The sequence below is a fragment of the Aethalodelphis obliquidens genome, unplaced genomic scaffold (genome assembly GCF_003676395.1).
Source record: "Aethalodelphis obliquidens isolate GAN/ISIS:26980383/991018 unplaced genomic scaffold, ASM367639v1 scaffold2, whole genome shotgun sequence".
NCBI lineage: Eukaryota > Metazoa > Chordata > Mammalia > Artiodactyla > Delphinidae > Aethalodelphis > Aethalodelphis obliquidens.
In genome coordinates, this window is record NW_020837946.1 from 51,896,518 (window position 1) to 51,922,997 (window position 26,480).

A 26,480-nucleotide genomic window follows, 5' to 3' on the forward strand; every position below is an offset into this window, starting at 1 on the left:
AGGAGACAAGAACGTGAAGAAATTTTTTCCAGTACTCTGCGGATGTTTTTTTCATTTTCAATGTGTTGAATTCTTAAATTCCAAAAACAAACCAAGAAAAACCCCTAAGAATTTCCAAGTTCTTAAAATATTTCTATCAGTTTTTAAGAGATTTTGCCGGGAAATGTCTGCCATATTTAAAACAGTATCAGGGCCTCCCTGGTGGCGCAGTGGTTAAGAGTCCGCCTGACGATGCAGGGGACGTGGGTTCGTGCTCCGGTCCGAGAAGATCCCACATGTCGCAGAGCGGCTGGGCCCGTGAGCCATGGCCGCGGAGCCTGCGCGTCCAGAGCCTGTGCTCCGCAACGGGAGAGGCCACAACGGTGAGAGGCCCGCGTACCGCAAAACAAACAAACAAAACAAACAGTATCATTCCTAACTCCTGCTGTGCATCCATAAGCAGGTTGTGGATTTCAACCAATTCAACCCACCAAGGCCAGGAAACTGATCAAAATGATTTTGAAGTCCCATGCCTACTGAATTTTATTCTTTATCCTCCAGATACATTAGTATGCAAGACATAATACAAAATCTTGATCCACCTGCGTGTGACTAAGTTTGCAAAGACAAGAAACACAACATCACGAGAGCCTGAAAGGGAGATCTCCTAGATGATACGTTTTGGCAAATATGAGGATGCTGGGCTCACCTTTGCAGCACGTCAGGAAGCGCCCACGACTTAGAACTTCGGCATATGTTGGGGTATCGGGTGCTCTGCCAGGGTTGCAGACGCGGCTCGGAGATGTGCTGTCTAAAGCATTGCTACTCAGTCCCAGGCATCAGCAACTGGAAAGGCAAACTCGCGGCCCTCACCAACTGAATCAGAACCTCTGACGAAGGGCCCAAGACTTTGCTTTAACAAGCTCTCCAGGTGATTCTCAGTCTCACTGAAGGGCAATAACAAGAACTTCTGGGCCCCTGCGTGCTGGGTGTAGGACTTGCTAGAGACAATAGGTGAAGGAGATGAAGCTCCTCCACACGAGCAGCAGGGGCCTCACTTAGGAGCTTGCAATGCAGACTCTCCTGCCCACAACTCCAATCAGAGCCTGCATTTTAGTTAATTGATTTCCTCTGTGCGCCCGGAGGGTACTCCCTTGGGCAATCAGCCCCTGCCCCCTTCTGCCTGTCTTCTCAAGTGGTAGCTAGAATGCTCTAGGCTTCTTTTCCCTCTTTCCCTTATCAAAATCCCCATTTACCCAACAATTTGCTTCTGCCAGGTGTCAGGGGTGAGAAGTGATTTTTCTGAGCTAATGAGCTTTAGTGTAGAGTTCCTGATAAAACTAATAAAACTCAATGTGTTACTGATTCCTGTAATGTCAGCATTAAAAAGTTAAGATTTCTGGTGATGCCTATATTTTAAGCCCAAGAATGAATCTAATGGTGGGATTCTAAGCACAGTGAGAAACTGGTAGAGAAAATAAAGGTTCTGTGGGAGCTGGAGTATCTGATATGCTACAAATCAGGCATGAGGGAGGCTGAGCTGGTCCTGGTCTTCCCCCTGGATTCCTTACCTTCCTATTTAACAGGAACTGATTGAACAAAGAATTCACCTCCAAATGGGAGCCTATCAACTCCATTCAGCTATCCCCTAGGTTTGTTACAACTACTGAATAACTCTAGCCAACTGTGAGTCCAGTATTCAAGGCGTTTTAGCGGCTCCAGGAGCCCAGGAATTAACTCAAACTGAGGGCACGCCTGGGGTGGGAGTGACTCCCCATCGGCACCAGTACTTTGCAGCACCTTGTAAAGTCCTGGAACCGCACACTCTTGCGTCCTCCACCCACCAACCCCGGCGCCAAATCTGGAAATCTGTGATCACAGGATGGGATGGTGGCAGGGAAACATGGGTTTAAAAAAGTTTTCTAGGCAATTCCGATACACATGCCTGACTTCTCCAACGGATAATCACTGATCAGTTGTATAAGTTTTATTATTGCCCATGAAGCTTTTATACACAATTCAAGGGTGGCTACACTGTTATTACTGAAATGAGACATATCATAAAAGTACAAGTTTTCTTTCACATATGTGAAATGTTATTTTATACCTCAATTTGATCCATGCATGATTTGAGAAATACAAGTTCTCAACCAAAACATAGGTCCAAGCATGCAAAATCAACAGCTATTCTAATTTTTAATTTTGAAAATCTCTTGAACTTTACTGGCGACTCTTTTAACCCTGCACCGTTTCAAAGGAAAACACAAATTGAAGACAGCTACATTTATTAAACATTTCTTCATCAGTATGAACATCGACAATGCACTGAACATTGCCAGCAAACAGCCTGCTGGGATTGGGGCAATCATTTATTTTCGCTCAAAATTCCCAGTAAGGTTTGAAAATATGTACTTCTGCCAGTTTAACCTTGGTTTCTGTGATTAAATTAGAACAACTGAAGTAAATAAACCAAACCAAATCTTTTGAATTTCAGTTGTTTACAAGGTACCTCATTGACAGGAAACAAGCCTTTCTAAAGTAGAGATTGTGGCAAATTTTTACAGGACAATAAAAACCATTTTCCCCTTTACATTATAAAAACAATGTTACCACATAGAGAGGGGAAGATTAAATTCACCCATAATCTCACCACCCTAATGTGTTATCTTTTAATCTCTATCCACAAACATGATTTCTACATAGTTGTAACTTGTGTATTTACACAATTTTGATAAAATCACTATTTAAATCCTCATATACAGGACTGTATGTATACTCTTTAAGAAAATTATACAGTGTAAAACCTACAAAACGCAATATGTCCATCAATCCCAAGATACCCAAGAGCTTCAATCTTCCAGACCAAACTACAACTGCGTTTCTTTCCTTCTGCGCTGGAGCATATTAACTATGACAAGGCTAACATTGGTCTGAGTTCACCATCTGTAAAATAGCATAGGTAAAACACTGCTATAAATTTTTAAAGTTATCTACATCGTTTAGCACATTTTCTTTGTGCAATCTTTATAAAACCTTAAAATTACATCTTAATTATCTCCATACTAATTGAATCAATAATCTTCAATCATTCTTAATTATCATTCCACTTTTCTTGAGCTTGTTTTTTAGGCAAAGTGGTTAATACACATGAGAAATAAAGGGCATCTGCACCCAAGTACACTTTCCACACCAAAGGAGCAAGCAGCACTATTTAGGTAGAGTAGGTTCTGTGATGGCAGAAATACCAGCCTGGGTTTAGCAGATGTCGTCTGTGTGATCTTGAGCCAATCATTTTGTCCCCTTGCACTTCAGGTACTTTACTGTAAAATGTAAAATGAATACTTGCATTCTATCTCTTTGGGGATATCATTGCAAAAACTAGAATATAAGTAAAGCATTTTAAAATCCTCAGATGAAAGGTACAACATTTTTTAAAGATTTCATTTTTATTAGGATTGATTGACAAATATAACTTATTATTAACCTGTATACTAAAAGTTCTCTGTATCATTCTGGTTAAAAAGTAACAGATGAGTTCCCATTTTCAATGTTTCAAGAACAGGTCTGGAGAGCGCGCTGAACTGGTTTCATTTGGTGACACACTGACATCTAGTGGAGATCTATGGTGTGCTATGGAATACCATACACCCCACAATAACTCCACAGTTCTGGTGGGGGCAAAGAGAAGCCAAAGCACCTTTTGGTCTTTATGCGAAGCATCAAGAAAATATACAAATGAATTAAAAAACAAAGGTACACTTCCTGTATATTTAAGTTTTCCCATGTTCAATTAAAAATACCGGCCAATTCTCAAGACATTTAATCAGAAGTTGTGGGATGATGTGCGGTGGGTAGCAACAAGCTTCTCAGCACTGTAGCTTTGGGAGATGCCAGAAAACCTCCCTCTGATTCAGAGTTTAAAGGAACAACGTAACGATGTGCTCAGCTGCTCTTCTTTTCCTACAACCATGGCAAGCAAAGCTGGCGGGGGCGGGGGGGGGGGGGGGGGCGATGGGGAAGAAGACAAGGCAGGGGAAGGGAGGGAAGGGAAGGAAAATGTGTGGGAAGTAAGTTTTCTAGGTTTTTCATTACATCCCGTGAGTTAAATTTTGTACCTCTTTGTGGCTAGAATTTTATTAAATCCAGAGGGAGAGTTTCTTTAAGCAAATGTATGTGTAACCTTTCTGGCATATCACGAAACATTTATCTAAACCTGCTCACGCAGTACACTGCATTTACTCTGGAATAAAAATATAAAATAAAATGTTTCTACGATTACACTTAGCTTTCACAAACGTCTAGCACCATCATTAAAGTGTGGCTCTGTGTTTCCTCTTCATCCCTTCCAAAGACTACGAGAAGCATAGCTGAGTGGCCTTGGGAGGAAGTAAATCTGACACTCACATTTTTAACACGTGACTATTTAAATTAAGATAAACAAATATTCACTGGAAGATTGTCACAGTCACATCAGATCTGCTTCAGTACCGATTTAATTTAAATTTTGCCTCCCCACTTCCCCACCCCCTTTAGTGAAAGTGGGCAGGTCTGAGTGCAGCTGGTCTACTGGATCCACACCTGCCTGCTTCCTTGTTTCCTACCGAGCTCCAACCACTGGATGAGGCTTCTTGACACCACTGTTTAATGGCTTCGTTATTCCAGTGAACAGGAAAGTTTGAAGAGGATGAATTCTGGAAGCTGGAATAAAGAATTTGTTTTATACTGCTGTGTGCTTAGCCTCTGGTTCTGGCAGACCCTTCCACCACACCTCTTCTGGAGGAAAAAAAAAAAAAAGAGAAAGAAGAAAAAAAAGAAAGAAAGTGAAAACATCTTACTGTTGGTCTGGAGGAAACATGGGATTAAAAGAAACCTCAAGGATTAGGAAAGTGTGATTTTTCTCTAGAGAAGAACGTGCATGAGTTTGTTCCCACCACACCCAGAATGAGTCTAAATTCTTTAATTCCTTCAGTCTTTCATTTTTGTCTGGGAATCAGAAGAATCATCTAGAAATGATTAGACCAGACCAGCTCTCAAATGTAAAATCTAGAAGAATCTTACAGCATCTACATTGCTTAATTATAATCAAACACTCTGAAACAGATATGTATCCATTATTGGTCTGTTAAATTTAAAAAAAAGAAATATACTCACTTATGTCCTTCTTGGCAATTAAGAGTAAACTCCAATCTTCAGAGCCCAGAGACAAAAACAAACAAACAAAAAACAACAAAAAAAGATGCGACACAACCTATTAGCACAAGCAAAAACAACGTTCTAACAGTGAAGCTTCATGCTGTACTCAAAAATATAATTATCCATACAATTTGCAATTGTATTGTTTTACTGCTTAAAGTCTCTCCAGACACTTTACACTGCTCAGTGTTTTACTACTAAACAAAATTCTCCCATCATTTTCCCCAACATTTCTGCAGTGTTGTTCATTGTTTTTTGTTCAGTTATATAATTGAGGAAAGTCAGGCCCAGAGAAGTTAAAAAAAAAAATCCACTGACAGAATAAGACAGTACATAAGAAATTTGAAAGCTTAGTTACTCTACCACAGGCTGGTGTTTAATTAAACTATTTTGACCCTAGAGTTCAGAATCTGAAGACCCAGGAGTTAGAGTTGAAATAACTACTATTGCAGTCTTTTACTCATGAAGTACCTATTGTGGATACATCAATGACCTTTAATTACCCTAAGTGATAATACAACTAAAATTTAAAAGTTGTGATCTCTCTATTCATTTCTTTCAAGACAAAGTGTCAAAATATGTCAGGTGGCAACTCTTGGTAATTAGTTTTCATATATGTGTAATAAATACTTTATTTGAAGGTAACGTTTTATTTTGGAAATGATGATTTTAAAGATTCCTGGGCAGGACCTGGACTTAAGAGCTAAGGTTACTATCCCTACTGTGTTAAATAAGCAGATTGCAGTGATTTTCAGAGAAGCCGTGAGTCCTTTGGGTGTAAATGTGTCCTCCTAAGTCACTCTTCTAGTTCCGTTGTCCCAGGTATGCCACTACACAGTAGACAGGAACTGAGTCTTCCAGACATGTTCCAGACAACTTCCAGACAAGTTGTAGATGCTAAAGAAGCGGTGACTCTGAAGTTCAGTCCATGGGTGTGTTATATGAAATGAATCTAGAGAAGTGGTCAGAGTACCTGTGCACAATATATCACTGTCAGAAAAAGAATTTACAGTAACATTACAGAATCAATAGTAATACAGAATGCCCCAGTCTTTGTGATCTTGGCTTCTCTGGAAATGTAGAAAAAATAGAAACAGGTCTGACTTACAGAATCCGAGGAAACTTTTTATTGATCTCTTTATCTTTCCAGAATTAGGAGAGCAGGCAATACAGTATCTTTAACCCCAGCTCAAAGGAGTAAACCTTTTCCCAAAGCTTAAATGGGATGGACGTTTTCTCCACATCACAGTGCCCTGTCCTAAATCAACCATCAACATCCTCCGTCAACAAACAGAACCCACAACCAAGTGCAGAAGGACGATGCTTTTGCTGTTTCTCTTCAGATGTCCCCACTGGAGGGTTCTCAGGTTGTGGGCTTTTGGCATCCTAACACCCAGTCTTCCCCTAATGATAACCACAGAATTACATAAATCCTACTTTGAAAATACACGGAGAGAAAATACATTTCCGGCAAATCACTAGGAAAGCTCTAACAAGCTGCAAATAAGGAAGACTACAAAACGATTTCTAATTTAAGTAACAAAATACACGGCTTTAGAGATGCTATTTATTGCAATCTTCCAGCCAGGCCTTAAATAACGAAATGGCTGTCTTAGCAAGGTGCCTGAGGAGAGGTATTAACCAGGGGAGTCAAATGAAACTGAGGAGAGACAATCAACGTGAGACCTAAAAACCTCTGCTCCTTTAGACTCACTTCAACATTTGCAAACCCTCCCCTTTGATGTCAACTCTCCTTACCCTAACAGTTAACTTTAAACCTGGAAAGTTTTGTGCCCATGTTTAAATGTGGCCGAATACTCGTTAATCTTTCTAGAAACATATCACTATCATGAAAATAAAAACAAGTGGTACCATACGCCAAACTGATACACAGTGCTCATCCACTGATTATGTACTTGCCTACACTTGGAATGTCATTTTATGAAGGCGCTTACGTATAGTTAGTAAGTAAGCTAAAACACTTCCAAATATTCAAATCCAGCAAAAAAAAAAAAAAAAAAAAGCACAAAGTTGCCCACTCATCACTGAATTATTCTGGATTGAACAGAAGGCTAAATTTCAGCACTGCCAAATGCTATTAGGCACAGAAGCAATGCACCATCTGTCTTGAAGTAACAAGTATATCAATTCAGATATAAAATACTGGTGTGCCAAGCAAAGTATCTTAAGCAATCTATTTTCTGATGCTTGAAACTTAACACAGCCAGCAACAAGGTTATATGCATCAATACTTTGAACTGCTAGTAGTAAAAGAAATTATAAAAGTGTCTGAACATCAAAGAGTTGTAGTCAGTCCTATGAGCAGGAAGGCCTTGAAGAAGAGTCAGAAGATTAAGGAAGTTTTCTCAATGAGTCACTATTGCTATTTCTCTGAGAAAATATTTTTAAGTGATAGATAGAACGGCTGCCATTGGCCAGAATGACTCTGGTATTTTACTGAAAACCAGTGCATCTGAACCTACTACTGAAATAGATGCTGCTTCATCATATGGGGGCGTACTGATGTCATGACAGAAAGCTGGGCTTCTAAGGAGTTTGGACTGGACTCTGAAAACAGTGGGCAGCCACTGAAGTCTGTGAGCAAGGAGTGTGCTTACTCTGGGAAGATTAATGTGACCTCAGCATGAAGAAAAGATTGGAGTCCTTTGTATAGACAAGAGGGTGACTTAAAAGACTCCTGCAGATAAGGGCCTGAATTAGACCTAGGACTGAAAAATCTGAGAACAGAATCCAAACATGCTATCCTTCAGAAATAAGGTGAAAAGCCAGCAACTGTTAGCCTGTATAAGTGTGAGAGATAGTCTAAAGAATATTATTATGATTAATTTAGGTTAAGAAAGAAGAGTCATACCCTATTTAAGTTCAGATAATTAGTTGGGTATAAATGTGCAATAATCACACAGCAAAAGTACTGTTCAGCAAGACTCAATCAGGAAAAAAGCTGACTAAGTATTTCTTAATTCCTGGCTCTCTAGGCAAAATTAAGTGGTTGAGCCAACTGTGACGTTTCGGGTCTGTCACTGACCAGGTTTTCACAGAAAATAAGCTACGAAGTGCCCCATTTCTTAACGTATGAACCTTGGAAGCAGGAAGTCAGGACAGGAGCAGGGAAAGAGAAACACAATAGAAGGTATGAGTCCTGGTCCTTAGCTCACTGCCCCATGGGTTCTCTGGAAATGAAACTTGCCCTTCAAATTCCCTACTTCCTGAGTAAGGTCAAGGGACAGAAGGCCTGGAACTGGAAGTGTCTTCCCATGGAACCAGGGGTAGAAGTCAGGGTAATAGGAGTTGGCATCTCTGCATCCTTCTCTCACTACTACGTTACAAAGTAGACCTGGGGTAAACACTGCTCTATTTTCTAGAATCATCTGAATGGGCAAGAAAGGATTTTTGATAAGCCATTTTCCTGAGAGCTCTCTGTGCTTACCTAGGCCATCTCTTTTCCTGGCTAGACTTTGATGAGCTCTTTGGGAAATATAAGTTTCTCCACTTCCAGCATGTAAAGCAGCATTAGTTATAAATACTTAAATTTGTTGATTTAAAAATTTAAATCTAGTTAAGTTTGGTGTCAAGGTAGATTCCTCAATGACGAGGAAAATCACTTCAAGGAAAGAAAATATTAAGGTGCTCAAGATTCAAGTCAGCTAATATTTGCTAACCATACTTGCTGAAGAACAGCCATTCCAGACACTAGGGGAATTTTAATTACTTGTTCATGATTAACATGTAACTATAAAATCAAAGGCCCATCTAGCTAAACAATTCACTTAACCATTCATTTATTCTCTCGACAATAAATGACCACTCTCCTGGGCACAGAGGAGTCACACAGACACATGAGGTCTGGTCCCCCCATCCTCCCTTTCGGCCAATAACCACTTCCTACTTCGCGGAGGAGTAGAAGCCACAAGAAAGCTTCCCACTACCACATCTACCCTCCAGCCTGGACCTAGCCCCTTGCCCTCTGCTTGTTCTGTTAACTAGGGATGGGATGAGATGTTGCATTCCCAGAAAAGGACAATCACTTCACTTGTGTGCTACATCCCATCTTCTCCTGCCTAACTAGTAGAGCTCAAGTTTCGTGAAGGTCAGTACTGCTTTAAGTGGGGATACTGTGCTTCCCAAGAGCTCCTAGTCTATTCAGGAAGAGAAAGAAATGTCCAAGGGAAGTGCAGGGAGTTTTGGAAACACCCCCAGTAAAGCACAAATGATTTTCTCGAGGACATTGCTTCTCTGCCCTACTCATCTGTTTCTCCCTCTCTGTTTATTTTTCCCAACAACATACGGTATAATTGTCCCCCATCTTAAAAAAAGAAAACTACTATTTCTCTATTGCAAAACTGTCAGAAGTCTACAGTTTCTATTACCTTTGGCACCTACTCCAACAGAGCTTTTGATCTCGCCACTCCAACAAAACGATGCTTGCCATCAGTCAGTTGCTAAATAAAATGGCCATTCCGGTCCACATCTGCACCTTAGGTGGCTCATCAGTCGCATCTGAAGCTGTAGATCATTTCCACCTCCGTGAAACTTTTCACCTCGTTTTCAGGTCCCCACGCTCTCCAAGGCTTCTCCTTTTTACTTCCTGATTGCTCCTTCCTGGGTTCCTTTGCTGATTCCTCGTGTCTGTCCTCAGCTTCTTAATGTTGGAGTGCCCAGACTTCTTCCTTCTCTAGCAGCACTCATTTCCTTGATGATCTCATCCAGTCCCACAGCTGTAAATATCACCTATCCACTCATGAATCCCAAATGTTGTGCCTGGCCCAGAACTCACTCCTGAATTCCAGGTCCGGATGTCCACTGCTCTGACGCCTCCATCTGGATGCTTAACAGGCACTTCCAACTTAACCTGTCAAAAGCGAGGCTCTTCATCTGTCTCCAGTCCTGCTGAACGCCATCACCCCCCACCCGCCGCCCCCAGGTTCCTCACCTTAATTAACTACAACTCCAGGCTTCTAGTTTGCTCAGGTGCCAAACTTTGACTCCTTTTTACACCACATAGTTAGATCTATGAGCAAATCTTATTGGCTACCTTGAACCAGAATCTGATCGTTTCTTACCATCTACACTAATGCCATCCAGGTTGGAGTCATCAGTATCTCTAGCCTGGCTCCCTCTCCCCTCCCCCACCAAGTCTTTTTCCTAATGGTAATCAGAAATTCTCAAACAGGTCATAAACCTATCATTCTTTGGCTAAAAAACCCTCCGGTGCCTTCCATCTTACTTAGAGTACTACCCAAACTCCTCACAAGGCACTCCACACACTACGCGGCCCTATGTGACCTGTTCAGCTGTCATCTTCTTGACTTTGCCTCTTGCTGTTCTAGTTGCTGCTTCCTCTGCCCCACCTTCTCCGGGCCCCTGCTGGTTTCGGCAAACACTGAGCATGCCCCTGGCCCCCAGGTCTTTTCATTTGCTATTTCCTTTGCCTGCAATTCTCTTATCCCTCACCATCTTCAGCTCTTGACTCATCTTTTTGGTGAGGTCTTCTCTGATTACCCTTTCACAACTGCACTGCAACCTCCCCTTTCTCCCTCTCAGCACACTCCCTATTTCTCTTCCCCGTTTTGTTTTTGACATAGCACTTACCGTCATACATATACACTTTTCCCCCCTTTTTAAACTTTGTCGCCTTGAACTGGAAAGTAAACACCCTAAGGATAGGGATTTTTGTGTGGTTTGTTCACTGCTAATCCTAAGTATCTAAACCAATGTTAGTGAAATGAATTGGATCCCTGATTTCTAGGGGCTCGTGATCAAGGGAGGTGCCAATACAAATAAAAGGTGTCATTAAAAAAATTACAAGGGGTAAGACAGGAATAAAGACACAGACCTACTGGAGAACGGACTTGAGGATATGGGGAAGGGGAAGGGGAAGGGTAAGCTGTGACAGGGCGAGAGAGAGTCATGGACATATACACACTAACAAACGTAAGGTAGATAGCTAGTGGGAAGCAGCCGCATGGCACAGGGATATCGGCTGGGTGCTTTGTGACCGCCTGGAGGGGTGGGATAGGGAGGGTGGGAGGGAGGGAGACGCAAGAGGGAAGAGATATGGGAACATCTGTATATGTATAACTGATTCACTTTGTTATAAAGCAGAAACTAACACACCATTGTAAAGCAATTATACCCCAATAAAGATGTTAAAAAAAAAATTACAGAAGAAAAAACTGTCCCACATGAATACTTAAAATGACCTTTACCATTTGGGAATTGTGTGGCCAGGGAAAGAGTTCAGCAGAGGGCTAATGTGCTCCTAAAAAACGATAAAGGAATCAGGCAAGGGGTGCCAGCAATATCCCTGAAATACAGCTTTACTCCCTCACCTTGTGTTTCTTATAATTACTCTTCTTCATCACTAGGGAGATGAAGGAATGACATGCTCATATAAAGACTTGTCATAAAGCACTCCGGTCTCAGTCCTAGAGAATCTTTAACGCTCCTTACACACTTGCCCCCGAGTATCAGGACCTCTCTTGGTGACCAACAATGCTCAGTAACCTGTTCTCCATGGGTTTATCTCTCTCCCCTCTCAGTGTGAGATGGGCCTGGAGCAGTAAGCAGCCAACATACCTGAATTTGCTTAGCCAACTTACGAAATACTCACGTTACAATGAGAAGGCGGAATTACACTTCTGGAATTAGGGAGCTTTTACCCTGTCACCTTTCAATTACACCTACTGGCTCAGGAATAACGGGGCAATAAAGAAAAAAAGTGACCTGTTTGGTTCTTTGTCCTATTCTATCTCCCTTTCTCACAGAAGATAGAAGTGGGAAAGAAAAACCAAATGAAGAGATTTGGATAATATTTCAATGACTAACTTTCAACACTCCAGGACTGCCCCCCCTTTGTACTACTATACAGTACAGTATACTTGTTCCTCTTCCCTAAAATATTTCTCTTAAAATAAATTTTTTCAAAAGCTACCACTTTTCATTTTTCCTATCAGATACCCCTAAAAGAATACTGTAAGCAGACACATATATTCCATTGTCTTCTTCCTTTTTACCAGTAAAAAGGAATAGGAGAAATATATCAATTAAGACAGTAATGATAATGGGAAATGATGTACATTTTGTAGGACAGAAAGCATTTTGGTATATTTAAGGACTTTTAAAATTACAAGATTCATTCTCCATTTAAAACAAGTAGGCATTAAGTAGGTTATGAAAATAACCCATTGCTACTTCTCACATTTCAAGTTTACAGGAATATCACCTACCAAGTATAAAGCACTGAATCAGTATGATAGGGGATTAAAGAAGACATGACTTATATGCTTTACATGGTCCCTGGATAACCTTATGGAGAAGATTACACCCATGATATAATATTCATTCTTTCAGCAAACGTGTATCATGTTATATACTGGGCTAAGATACAGAGACAAGGACTATAGATATTATTCTCCAAAAGCTCACTATCCAGAAGTATGCATAAAGTGTTAAACTGAATATAATAAAGTATCAAAATGCACGCTAGAGATATTGGATATTCAGAGTAGTTGGAAAGACAGTAATTATTTTCAAAGCATCAAATAGTATTAAGAATGTTTAACATCATATAGATTAGATAAAACTTACCTAATTATTATACTAATATTTTCATAGCTAAATCAGCAGGGACATCTGTTTGATTTCTCATTCAGTAGAAAATGGATACACATTAGCAAAGATGTGTTCTCCTCTGCTAACAAGAGGGAAAAATCTATTTGGACAGGAAAAAAACTATTTAAGAATGTATTCATCTCTGCATGCATCACAGTGCCTGAAATGACCTTCAATTAGCAAACTCTTAAAATTTGTAGAATAAACTCACCATGGAGGTCAGTTAAGGTGGTATATAGTATAACCACCCTCCCCCCTCCACCTCTTCCATCCAAAAGAAAAAAGGAAAGAAAAAAGAATTCTTGCCCAGAAGGGCACCTGGCTTGTTTGATCACACTTGGAAATATGTACATGCTTGAATTGCTTCTATTATTTCCGATGTTTGTACAGATGGTGTCTCAAGAGAAACAGAGAGACTGACAGACTGAAGGTACATGATAGTAAAATGGAAAGGTTTCATTAAAAGAGCTGGACTTGAGATAAACTTTAGGAATTGGAAGATTTTGGGGAAAAACTGCTTTTAATGTTCTATGTTAAAAAGACCCGCATAATTGGCTTTAGCCTCACTGGATTTCAGCAAGGTAACCTACAGATACAAAAGATTTAAAGTCAATTTATAGTTCTCTAAATGCACTCATTGGTAATATCTAGGTTGATTCTGTCTGACAAGGTTTTAACACCACTTATCCACACCAGTCCTAGAAATTCAATTCATAACCACTTTGAAAGGACTATCATTCCACTGTGTAGAAACATCCCATTACGCACTGAAGCGGTTCACTTAAATCGCTGAAGAACCTTACCAAAAAAAAGGTTAACAAACTAGTTACAAATAATTGTTATTTCAAATAATGCCTATCTACTAAAATGTAATTATGAATTATTTTTTATTATTTCGGTATTACTTGAAAAAACTTATTACTTGAAACATGAAACAAGGGATTTATTTACATATTCTATTCATCTAATGTAAGAAACACTAACTGAAATATAAGTGGATAATTATTGTAGAATCATTAGCTCAACCCCTTCAAATCATTTGCAATGGTTTTATGAAAATTATTAATGCTTCAAATCATGCCATGATTCTGTCCAAAGACCACAGTATGTCAGCTGAAGACGTGCAAATGTACTGCATTAACATGACTAGGACACAGGTTACTATGTGATGCCACAGGACTGAAACTAACTTGAGCTTTACAACGCAGTCATTCTTGTATTGCCGTAAGAACACACATGGGCAAGTAGAGGACTGACTCCAAGTACACAGCACCTCCACGTCCTTATTAGAAAGACTTAACATACACACGGGCCAAATCAAACCTACGAATTTTATCCCTGTGACACGTTAGGATATCCTAGTTTAGGAGAAAAAAAAAAAAGGCAATGTCTAGATAACTAATGTATCTTATTTTGAAAAAGGTCATCATTAAATGATTGATAAATTTATCAATATATATCTTCTGATGTGGTCATGTGATGCACGGTTAAATAAATTTAAAATAACATCGTTTATCTCATTTTCCAAATTAAAAAAGGGAAGCCAGTGATATTATAAGTATTATGACCAATGTCTGAGACAGAAGATAAGTAAACATACCTCGTATTCATTGGAATCAATTAGTAAAGGCTTATTTTGTAAGGTTCCATTTGAGACTAAAATAGAAGATTAAAATAAGGATTGACTAAAATGCAAAATTGTACTTTACCTTATAGATTACCTTTCAGAAGGTTTCTAATTTATGTATACCCGCTTTTACATATAAACATATATATATTAAATACTAACTGTAATGCTATCAACAAAAACTCTTAGCCTAGTGGTAAAGAATGGGGGCTGTACTTCCGCATCATACTGGTTGTGTAATCTGCATCCAGCTATTTAACCTGTCCGTGAATCAGTTCTATTCTGTCAACTGAGGATCATAGAGTGTCTCTCTCCTGAAGCTTTCTGAGGGATATTAAACAAGATGAGGCACCTCAGTAACTAAGTGGAGCCTGGCATGTAGTGGTTTGTGCACTGCATGGCCCCTCTGAGGGCACACGATCATAATTAGAACACTCCAGGCTCAACAGGGTACATGGTGCTATGGCCATTCTTGAGTACTTACAACATTACATTTGGACTTGTAAAATTTGCTCTTAATGAATAAGAAAAAGTCTACGTTTTAAAATATCACAATTTACATCTAGAACAAAGTTCCATGGGGGAAAAAAAAACCCTATTTGTAGTACACATGGATGGACATCTACGTAACTGGGAAGTTGATCAAAAAGAGAAAAGATTTTTAAAAATTCAGAATTTTAAGAGAACTTAATAGTAGGAACCAAAATGATGACTTATTACTCAGTCCATTTGAAACTGTGGCCTGATCCCGGCAAGAGAAAGTGGAACAAGCATAACAAATTTTGTAAGATTTGGAATGACTGAGTTTGAGGACTAAGGGCTAGTAGAGAACAGGGAAATAACGAAATTAACTTCTTTGAGTTTTACATAAGAGATGAAAGTGTCTTATTTAAGGCCACAAAGGTAGTTTGTGGAAGAGCCACAAATATTTTTATGTCACCAGTTCTCTCCACTCTGTCCCAGGTGAATATGGGACACAGCCTACAAGTAAACAGTTTGGTGGTAGTAATTAGGCTGATAGCAAGTGAAGGAAGTCAAAGGATAGCATCTCCAAATATCCTGATATTCAGTATGATGAATGCTTTTCTAGGACTAAGAGAGAAGTTTATTAACCTAGGATGCAGAATGTACAATATTGGAAGTGGGTAAAAACTACTTTCTACAGCTCATCTACATAGAAATCCTTATAGCTTACATAAAAGATGCCCATTCTTATCACATTAACTTGAACTCAAAATTGTAAAGGCTCAGAGGTTTTCATAAGCCTAACCCTGTTTGGCGTACCTCTGTAACGTGAAGAGATTCTTTTTGGGTTTTTTTTGGCGGGGGGGCGGAGAGGCGGGTGTGCATTAAGTGAAAGACAGATATAGAAGTGTTTATTTTTACCCTGATTTAAGACTTCTACTGACAAATACTCAAGTAGGAATCCATTATTCTTTGTGAGGGTATATACAACTAGAAATGTTTTACTTTATTATCCTGGAGCAATGTATTTTTATGCTAATAATTCCAGCCTATAAATTTTAGGGTGGTATTTTATTTCCATATTTAGGACTGGAGAAGACATTTGCCCATATTCCACAACCTTGGTTACATGACCAGAGAATTACCTCAATAACTATCCCAGTCATAGAAAAAACCATTTATACTCTGTTGACCAATCTGAATATTGAAAAATAAACTAACTCCTATAAGAAATCTAATATTTAATAATTATAACTAGAAAGAAGGAATTCATATAACCTATTAAACCCTTAAAATTCCCTATTCTTTCAACTGAGAAATAATGCCACAACTGCACAGTAATCCAGAGTTCTAGTCTACCTTCAGGGCAGACAAGGGTTTCTATGTTCATCTCTGTCTCTGCTTATATCTGTTGGACAAGTGCATAATAAGAATGGTAACGCACACCAAAAACACTATGAAAATTCAAGAACAGGATTAGAAGTCAAAAATGCATGAACGACACAGAAGGGCTACCAGATTAAAGTTATTTGACAATGCTGCCCAATGGTGGACAGAAGTCATCATTCTGGAAACAAAATCTTGTAAGCCAGGATTTCATGTTATTTTTGGCTCAAATATCATATTATCAAAGTAGAGCTTTATGTTTTTTTGAGACCAATGGTTAAAAAACGCAGTTTTGTATATTTAAACTCATGTATTCTCTCATTAGGACTTAAAGGAAAAAAACTCTACACATTTATACGATTTCAAATATTTTCAATTTAATAAATGATTTATTTATACTAGTCCTCTGTAGTTAATCTTCATATTCACATTTTTATCTCATCAACAATCATCTCAGACACACCTTCTAACAAGACTGACTTAAAATATTACGACAGGAAACTATGCCTTCAGGAGCATGTTTATTGTGTTTGAGATGATACATCAGGTGCTCTCTGAGCTACAAAGGGTAAAAGGAAATCCTCTCGATACAAACTGACAAAGGTAAAAGGTAAAACATTTTTCACAACAGCATGAACCACATACTCAGAGATAGATCTGGGTTTAATACAAATGACGTAATTCCTAGTCATCTACGGCTACTATTATAACTTCATACAGATAATGAATTAGGCTAAAATGCACTATAATATTTGGTAGACTTCAGGACCAGTATCCTTAGTACATCACAAAATACACTTTGATATCCCAAAGAAGCAAGACTTGCAAGTAGGCGTTTTAAACGTAACTAATCTACAGCTACAAAGTTCTACTCTTGATAGCATTTACCTTTTTGGGGAGTCTCCCAGTCTCCAAAGGATAAAAGCAGAGAGTAGAATCAGTATAACATATACACAGAAGTCCGTATTGTAAAGGCTATAAAGATTTGCAGCACAGTGAGAAGATGCCTTCTGCTCCTTCACACTGCATACAAATTATGTGAATTATGTTGCATATCGCTTGGTCCACTGTCTGGCTATCCTGTCATGTTCTGCTCTGTTGGTCAAATACTGAGTGGCTATGCTTCCAACCAGAGGATCCGCTGGAAAAGTGGAAAGAACATTAAAAGATATTATATGGTGTCTTAAAGGTTCAGTTCTAATAGTCTACTGAACTGAAATGATGATTTTTCAGCAGCAACTTGATATATAATGGCTAATTTCTCAGAAGAAAAATGTTTAAAGTAACATAATCATCTTTATATTTTAATATTCAAATTAGAAAAGCCTCTTTAAAAAATAAATGTTGAGTTAATAAATCTGATTTTTAAAAATGTGTATGCCTTTAATATACAAAAATTATTTTTCACTCAGCATTTTATTGAACAATAAAAGTGTGCTAGATGATTGTATTTGTTTTTCTACGGATATTTAAAAATTAATTTTTCCAAACTCAGATTCAGAATGAAATATTTCCTTCATTCTGTACAATAACACGACTTAAATCATTACCCTTACCTCCATTTGAAAGCTTACTTGCCATTTTGCTTTAAATAGTACTGAGTGAGAAATTGAATCTGAGATGTAAATTTTATTTTGAATTTATTTTTCAAAAAAGGTGTACTATGTACAACATTTGAAGTACACCAAACAACAGCCAGTAAAACGTAAAGCTCTCTTCCCTCCTGACTCCAACTACTCAGAAGTTTCTCTTCCTGGAAAATAATTTATACTTGCTCACAGCATTTCTACCCAGAGACATTATACACATTTATAAGCATTTAGAATATTGTTACGCACGTGTGTTTTTTTTCAGTGCCTTGCTTTTTTACTTAATATATCTTAGAGAGTTTTCTCTATCCATTCACATAGAGCTACCTCGTTAAGCTACATCCTCTATTAATGGATATGTAGGTTATTTACAATCTTTTGCTTTAATAAAAGATGCCACAATGAATATCCTTCTATATATCATTCTATCTATCTACCTATCTACCTACCTATCTATCTATCAATCTGTATTTTGGGTATATGTATAACTGCTAGGCCTAATATAACAGTAATAACCTTTGGTGATTGATTAAATATTTAGGAAAAATAGGCCAACTTCTTTAAAAAAATGACCACTTAGTAAGAGAGCATATGCGAAGTCCCAGGTCTAAACATTATTTTTTCAAGTCAGCTACCCACATTAAAGATCATGTGTGGCTGTTAGGCATTTCTTACAGATTATGCACTAATGACTTTACCTCTGAGTTCTTATAATCATAATCTAGTCTAACTCTCTCATCGGCTGTCATTTTAATATCGACGATTACCACATCTAATACAACCAACCATAATCCGAAAAGGAAGGGAGAACAAGAAGCCCTTCATTACTGAGAGGCTGCGTTAAAGCACATGGCAGCATGGAAGGAGCAAGAGAAGGTGGCAGTGGTGTAAGAAACATTACTTTACTCGCGTCAAAAGTGGTTTGTACAACTCCATTAATTTAGAAAACAGAGAGTCACCAATGACAGGCAGAAAATAATTATAGGGTAGTATGCCATTAACAAATTAAAGGAAGTTATTGTGAAACTTCTGGTCTATTCTAATTGAAATGGCATTGATAATTTCCTCAAAAAGTGTTTTATGCTGATCTTTCTACCAACAGCATTTACTTCTCAAATTCACTTTAAACTGAAAAAAATGCAGTTTTTGTAGCCTCACTGTATGTGTTAATAAAAATCTGCTTACCAGGGTTGCAGTCTGTCAAAAGAGAACAAATTGACAGCAAAACCTTTGAAATAGTCAAAGCAGGACTCCAGTTGTCTTTAAGGATGTCCAGGCAGATGACTCCCTGACTATTGATGTTGCAGTGATAGATTCTGGTGCGGAAAGTAACCTAAGGGCAGTGACATTAAAGACAGAAAGAAAATAAAAAGCTTTATTACCAACTAAAACTCTCACTAGCAAAAATGAAGTGGAACATATCACAGATCATAGCAAACAGCATATAATTTCATCGAAGAGCTAACAAACACTAGGTTTAAGTAATAGCAAAATTAAATGGTTTTATTTAATTCAGTTCAAAGAAATTGTTTTTACCCAGTATTGCTGGAACGATATTGCTTTTAAACCAAATGAGTCGCTGAACTGTTTAAACAAATGATACGGTAATTCTATGAATGTATGTGTGGGCATGCACTCATACACCACTATTTAAAGACAGGAAGTGAGGGAGAACAGAAACGTTTTGGTGCCAAAGGTAAGAGAAACTAGTGAAGAATTTTTTTAAACATAAAACTAAAGTTACGTTAGTTTCTTAGTAGAAAAAGGTCACCAACTTAGCTAATCTCTTGCCATGTGTCAGAAAATACTGGAGAAGGTTGGTGAAATCACCAGCCTTTCTATTTCTCAGACTTTCATTTCCACAAATGGCTCACTGTCTTGTTAGACTGAGACAGTAAAATGAAACAAGTAAGGTCTTAAGCTACTGAATAAAGGAAACTATTATATCCTTGAGATATGTGATAAAAGAGAATAAACCATAGAAACAAACACCAGTTTCAAATAAACACAAACGCAAATTGGGTGGTTAATTCTTAATTTGGATTTGCAAAGAAAAAAGACAGTTCCTGATCCCTTGGAACTAGCAATGTACTGTGATCTCCCAAGTGGAGTCTGGGAAGAAAATGTTTAAAGCACTCAAAAGTGTATTTCTGATAAGGACACATAATTAAAAACAAGAAAGAAACCACTGGTGTAGTGGGGAAGGAGGAGAAAGAGACCACAGTAGTACTCATTTTATCCACATTTTTGCTTTCCATGGTTTCAGTTTTGGACCCCTGAGGTCAACTGGGGTCCAAAAATATTAAATGGAAAATTCCAGAAATAAACAATTCATAAGTTTTAAATTTTGTGCTATTTTGAGTAGCATGATGAAATCTTGCACTGTCCTGATCTACCCTGCCTGGGTGTCCAGCATAATCCTGCCCAGTCAGTCTACTAAGTAGCATCTTGGCTATCAGTTCAACTGCTGCAGTATCGCAGGGCTTGTGTTCAAGTCACCCTACTTTATTTGATAATGGCCCCAAAGCTCAAGAGTAGTGATGCTGGCAACTGAGATCTGCCAAAGAGAAGCTCTAAAATTCTTGCTTTAAGTGGAAAGGTGAAAGTTTTTGCCTTAATAAAGGAAGGAAAAAAAATTCTACACTGAGGTTGCTAAGATCTATGGTAAGAATGAGTCTTCTATCCATGAAATTGTAAAAGGATAAAAACACTTGTGCTAGTTTTGCTGTTGTACCTCAAGCTGAAAACGCTACAGGCATAAGTGCTTAGTTACGACGGAAGAGGCATTAAGTTTGTACAAGATATTTTGAGACAGAGAGAGACCACAATCACATAACTTTTATTACAGTATATTGTTATAACCGCTCTAACTTTATTATTAGTTATTGTTAATTTCTTACTGTGCCTAATTTATAAATTAAACTTTATCATAGGCATTTATGCATCGGAAAAATAGCATCATATAGGGTTCAGTACTATCTGTGGTTTCAAGAATCCACTGAGGGTCCTGGAACATACCTCCTGAGGATAAGGAGGGACTACTGTATATAACTCTAGAACTGTTCTAACACAGTACATACTAGTTACACAGAGCTCTTAAAGTGTGGTTATAAGAATTAAGATGGGCTAAAAGTGTAAAATACATATCAGATTTCAAAGACAATATCAAACAGAATGTAAAATATGGCGTTAATGATGCTTCTATTGATTACATGTTGAAACGACGATATTTTTGGATACACTGGATTAGGTAAAATATTATTAAAATTAATTTCACTGTTTCTATAAAAAATTACACATGTAGCTTGCATTATATTTCTATTAGGCAGCCCTGCTCCAGAATATGGGAATAATGTATGTTCATATCATTGACAGCTGACTACTCAATAGATACGCATGGCTTACAAACACAATTAATACTCTGATTCCTTTCAGCTTCTAACAATCGATGAACAGAAGAGAATTAAATTTCTATTATTCTTCAAGAAGTTCAACACCTTATCTGAACTTCAAAAATAAGCAGAACTGTAGAGAAATAATTATACCTAAACCAAGATAACAGCAGAAGTCTTATTTCTTTTTCACTTGTCCAACTATAGATCTGAAGAATGCTTCATAATACTGCATAAGATATCTTAGGGAAGAGGAAGGAATCAACATTAAAGTGTTAGAAAATAAAAATATTGAGACTTTAACAAAAAAATTAACATGCTAAATTAATAGCCATATTAACCAAAATAATTATGACAAATCATATACATAAGTATGCTAGTCAATCTCTATTTTCCATTAAAAGATTCTAAGAAAAATGTCTCTTCCTTTAACAAAGTTTCCCTCATGTATAAAAATTTCATAAAAACTAAATCTTGCAAACTTTTTTCTAATTTTGCTACCACGTTAAAACCAATTTCCAATATGAAAAATGATGGAAGTAGAAATAAGCCTCACTATAAATACAGTCATGTGCTATTTTGCTACGGTTTTGTTTGCTGTAATACAGAAAACTTAAGCACTGAAGGCAAACTGAATAGTTAATGATATATTGGCTTTTAACATGTGTCATTTTGAATGTGAATACAATCTGCAGTATTGTTAACATGAGGGTTTTGTCCCTTTCTTTGATTGATCTAGCAAGAGATACTCGACATACCCGAGAACATTAAATAAGACAATCATTTAAAGATCTTAGGTTCTGATGGGACCACAAAGTAAAGCACTCAAAAACTGACAGCTGTAGTTGAGAGCCAATACCTCTAGGTGATAGGGAAACTTGGTATCTGCAATTTGAGGTAAATACCACTAGGTGGAACTGTTGTTACCTTGTTAGATAAGGGAGACCCGATCTGCCTTCTTTAAAAAAAAAAATCCTTTATTTTTACACACACACACATAACAACACACGTGCACGTGAGGCAGGCATTAAATCACTACATATATTTTAAATAGTGAAGGGAACATAAGGAACTAGGTTGACAGTTAAGGGCTTGATAACACTTCTCCCTGACATGTCAGAAGTCTTTCTAACTACAGCATAATTATGCTCAGGCTTAATACTGATGGTAAAAACTGCTGGCTTGACTATTTTATTGGGAGAAGTCAGAGGAGGAAGCTATTCAAGTAACTGTTATGTTTAAGACTTGAAAAATAATTGCCAGTGATCACAAGACACAACTCAACCCTTCTCGCTGTTATCCACCTAATTCACATTCAGAGACAACAGGAGGCCTACGTCACCCAGCCGCCCTCACTCCCATTAATGCATCATACTTACAGAGGGCACAAAATAAGTCTATTAAATAGTACTAGTTCTCTCTTCTTTGCTATAGGTTTCTAGTCTTTGCTCATCTATAAAGATAGGGTGTTTAACACAAGATTCAAGTTACTTAACTCTTCTTTCCGGAAGCTGTCAGACAAATTTACTTTTTATCCCAACAGGTTTCTTAAGCAAGGTTCATAAGATACTTTTTCTCATATCATAAATCTAAAATTTATGTGCTTACTGATGGGCAAAGTAGCATACTTTTATTTACAATTAACAAACTCTCTGCTGATTACAAAGTTATTTGTAAAAGACACAAATCAATTACTTCTAGTTTTAAAATCCTTGGTTACATGAGAGTTTCTGTATAATCCATGAAAAACAATTAAATAAAAATAACTGCATCCATCCCCTAGAATAAACTGACTGTGGAAAAGGATAAGTATTAAAGAATGCAATTCTAGGTTCTTACCTTTGGTGGCTTAAATGGATAATCAGATGAAAATGTGATATCCAGAAAAAACACACCACCTTCATATACAGAACCTGGTGGACCAAGTATAGTCGATCTCCATTCATAAATGTTATCTCCTTTAGGCCCAGCACTATTTAAAAGAAATTAAAAATCAATGTGTATATCTGTGATCAATGAACTTAACATCTTAAACCAATTAAGTATCAAAGGTAAATTAGCAACCTAGAACAATAAGAGGTAAGTATAAAAGAAATAAGTCTCAACCAACTTGTGCATGCATGTGTGTATAAACATATTTGGAAATATTTCTAACTTACAGAAAAATCACAAAAACAAAGAACACCTGTATAACTTTATCCAGAATTCCATTTTGCTCATTTGCTTTATCAACTCCCTCTCTCTCTCTCTCCATCTCCTCCTCCTAAAAAAAAAACCACACACACATACACAACACACACACACAAAGTACTTTTTTTCTGAACCATTTGAGAGTAAGTTGAATGTATCATGGCCCTTTCCCCATAAATATTTCAGTGTGCATTTTCTAATATAACTGCAATATAGCTACAATTTCAGTAAAAGTAAAATCTATACAATACCCACAATCTGCAAAATAATGTTGTCAACTGAACCAATTACACCTTAGAAAAGAATCTTAATTTTCCTCCAGATACAAGATCCCAGTCTTGGGATCAACCATCTATATATCCTGTGCCTTTAGTCTCCTTTAATATAGAGCCTTTTAGCCTTCCTTTGCCTTCTATAATATTAATATTTTTGAAGAATACAGTTTTTCTTTTAATAGAATGCTCATCATTTGGAACTCGTCTGATGTTTCCTTATGATTAGATGCAGATAGTTCAGTCCTGGCTAGAAGAGAATGTAAGTGATGCCGTGTTCTCCTCAGGGTGTCACATCCAGAGGCACACTGGTGATGTTAATTTTCACTATCCAGATCAAGTGCTGTCCAATTTTCCTACTGCAACCAATAAGCAACCTTTGCAAATACCCACACTCTTCATCAGAATTTCTCCCCTAGATTTAACATCGACTTGTGATTCTTGGCTAAACTAAACCTTACTATGATAGTGATAAAATCATAATTTTCCAACGTCAGCATTTCCTCCACATTTACCAGCTGGCCCCTGAGCCCTCTCTTCTCCTGATTCTATGAACATGTATGTGTATTATTGGTGAGGTCTCATGGATTCCTATCTTTTTTCCTAATGATTTAGAATTCTTACTGAATTTAATTATTTTGACACTCAAATCACTCCAGATTTGGCCACTGGGAACACCTTCAAAATGACCCTGTATCCTTGTGATAGGCCACCATCATTTTTTTGAACACTTCCTTACTTTCTGGCCTAACGATATGTTCCAGGCTCCCATCCTTGGAATCTGCCATTTCTTCTAGGAGTCCTGGTTCCTTTTAGTGGGAATGTTGTTCAAGGTCTGTCTGAGTGCTAGGTGCTACGAAACCCCAAGTACATTACATTGTGTTCAACACCATCATTTCATTTACAAACTACAATGAAAGATAATTCAAATAAAGTCTAAACTCACAGTTATTTGTTAGGAAGACACATCCAATACCCCTTAAACCCTTTTCAAATTTACCTTACAGACTTCCATTTTTCTCTAACCTTTACACTATAGACTAACTTGACTTTCTGCACTAAGTTATGTATAAAGCTTTTCTTCTTTTAAAATGACCATCAGTTTATAAATGATCTGCATGTTTGATTTAAAATAAGTGCAAACCAGCATTGATAAAGCAACCACACTAACGACAATAGGACATTCAGGTATACATTAAATGATTTAACTATAGCTTATTAATTCTGTAAAACATACACTGCAGACTGTAAACATCAAGTAGGCGATGCTATCAATAATCACTCTGACAACAGTTCATACAGAAAGGGTGGAGAAAACTTGACGGTATAATCAAAATGTTTACAGGATGTTTCAAAAACCTATTTTTAAGGCAGATATATATGAACTATAAAATCTTACTTTTATGGCCTATTTAGGGAAAATACACTTTTGAAAAATACTATTTTCTAAGTTTTAAGTATACATAGCAACTGGAACTAATTACAGTAATGGCTCATTGTTCTGTCATCATCTGAGAATCAGGTATATTCCTCAAGGGAATTTTCACTGTAACTAAAAGCATACAAAATGAAGTATGAATTTTGTTTAAAAAAAGAAGTTTAAACTGATTCAATGGCATTTCCTTTTCTAAGTTAATTTTTCCCTTGATGACTCAAAGTAATCGTTATAAAACTAAATTATAGTATGAGACTTTTATAGTACAGCTGCTATACTAAAATGTTTTAAACTACACATGTCACACACTGATGATAATAAAGATGATGACGATGATAACAGCAGCAGCTAAGGTTTACTCCATAATAAGCCAAGCATTTGTCAAAGCACCGCAGTGTATATCTCATTTAATTCTCCTTACAAATCTATGAAGTAGGTACTATTATTACATTCCTATTTTTAGATGAGGAAACTAAAGTTGAGAGTTAAATAACTTTCTGTATGTCCCACAGCTACAAAATACTCAGAGAATTTGGACAAAGTCTGAATAAATCTCTATTGACTTCAATAGACTTGCTGTATTTGTATTTCCTCTTATAATTTCAGTGCTACTATGTGTAATTTAATCTCCAGTCAAGTTTTGCAAACACTTACTTGGGTAGGAACCCAAGGAGAGCAATTCTCCAAAGAAACCAAATTTCCTCGGTGATATTCTTTGGTTCTTGGCAGAAGAACTATGTTATGCTTCAGATGGCTGGGGATTACTATATTTTAATGAATCACGGAATTTCAGCATGAAAAGGATCTGGTTGAAGCCAAACCCCTCCTTTTACACTTGAAGAAACCAATTCACAGAAAGTAAGCGATCCATTTTAACTCTGCTCTGCCAGTTGGTAGAAGAGCTGGAATTCCCACACCAAGTTCTTGGTTCTTAAATTTGCTGTCTTCTCAGTTATGCTATTCTGCTACAAGACACTAAGGATATGGTTATTGCAGCAGGATACGAAATGTGACTTTCCCTACTGTTTTGGAGTAGACCTAGTAGGGTTGCAGCTTATGGCTGTGTTCTGAGGAACCTAGCCTAAGGTGAGTTAGGGCTAAAAATCCAGCTCTTGCTGGCTGCCTTGTCTGGAATAAGAGCCCCCATTTTCCTTCTCACAAATCAAGATGGGGGGCTGGGGGCAGTAAGGAGGGGGTGTGTGGGTGTGCTGGAGGCACGACTGACTCCACCCTAATTCAAACGTAATATTTTATAGGCTAGTAATTGACCTGCCACTGAGGCTTCACAGCTGAGTAGAAAATGGGTGCTAAATGCTGACA

The 26,480-nt window shown here is 37.6% G+C and overlaps 1 protein-coding gene and 1 long non-coding RNA gene across 10 annotated transcripts in view; both read right to left on the bottom strand.

The window, feature by feature from the left end:
• Positions 1-2,247: 2,247 nt before the first annotated feature.
• UBE2E3 (ubiquitin conjugating enzyme E2 E3) overlaps positions 2,248-26,480 on the bottom strand; it is a 104,991-nt gene continuing 80,758 nt past the window's right edge. For 4 of the 9 annotated variants that reach the window (XM_027126793.1, XM_027126776.1, XM_027126785.1 and 1 more), the window contains exons 4-7: positions 23,103-23,235; positions 19,057-19,204; positions 5,131-5,166; positions 2,248-4,677 (exon numbers count right to left, since the gene is read on the bottom strand). In XM_027126793.1, coding sequence (XP_026982594.1) covers positions 4,577-4,677; positions 5,131-5,166; positions 19,057-19,204; positions 23,103-23,235 — 418 coding nt within the window. In that variant the 3' untranslated portion in view covers positions 2,248-4,576. Of the gene's footprint in view, positions 4,753-5,130; positions 5,167-16,784; positions 17,424-19,056; positions 19,205-23,102; positions 23,236-26,480 lie in introns of those variants that run through there. The other 5 variants (XM_027126821.1, XM_027126828.1, XM_027126814.1 and 2 more) reach the window with 4 other exon arrangements.
• On the bottom strand, positions 6,273-9,721 carry LOC113630922 (uncharacterized). The gene is made up of 2 exons (XR_003437132.1): positions 9,561-9,721; positions 6,273-6,576 (listed from the first exon to the last, which is right to left on the bottom strand). It is a non-coding gene; the product is annotated as an uncharacterized LOC113630922 (long non-coding RNA).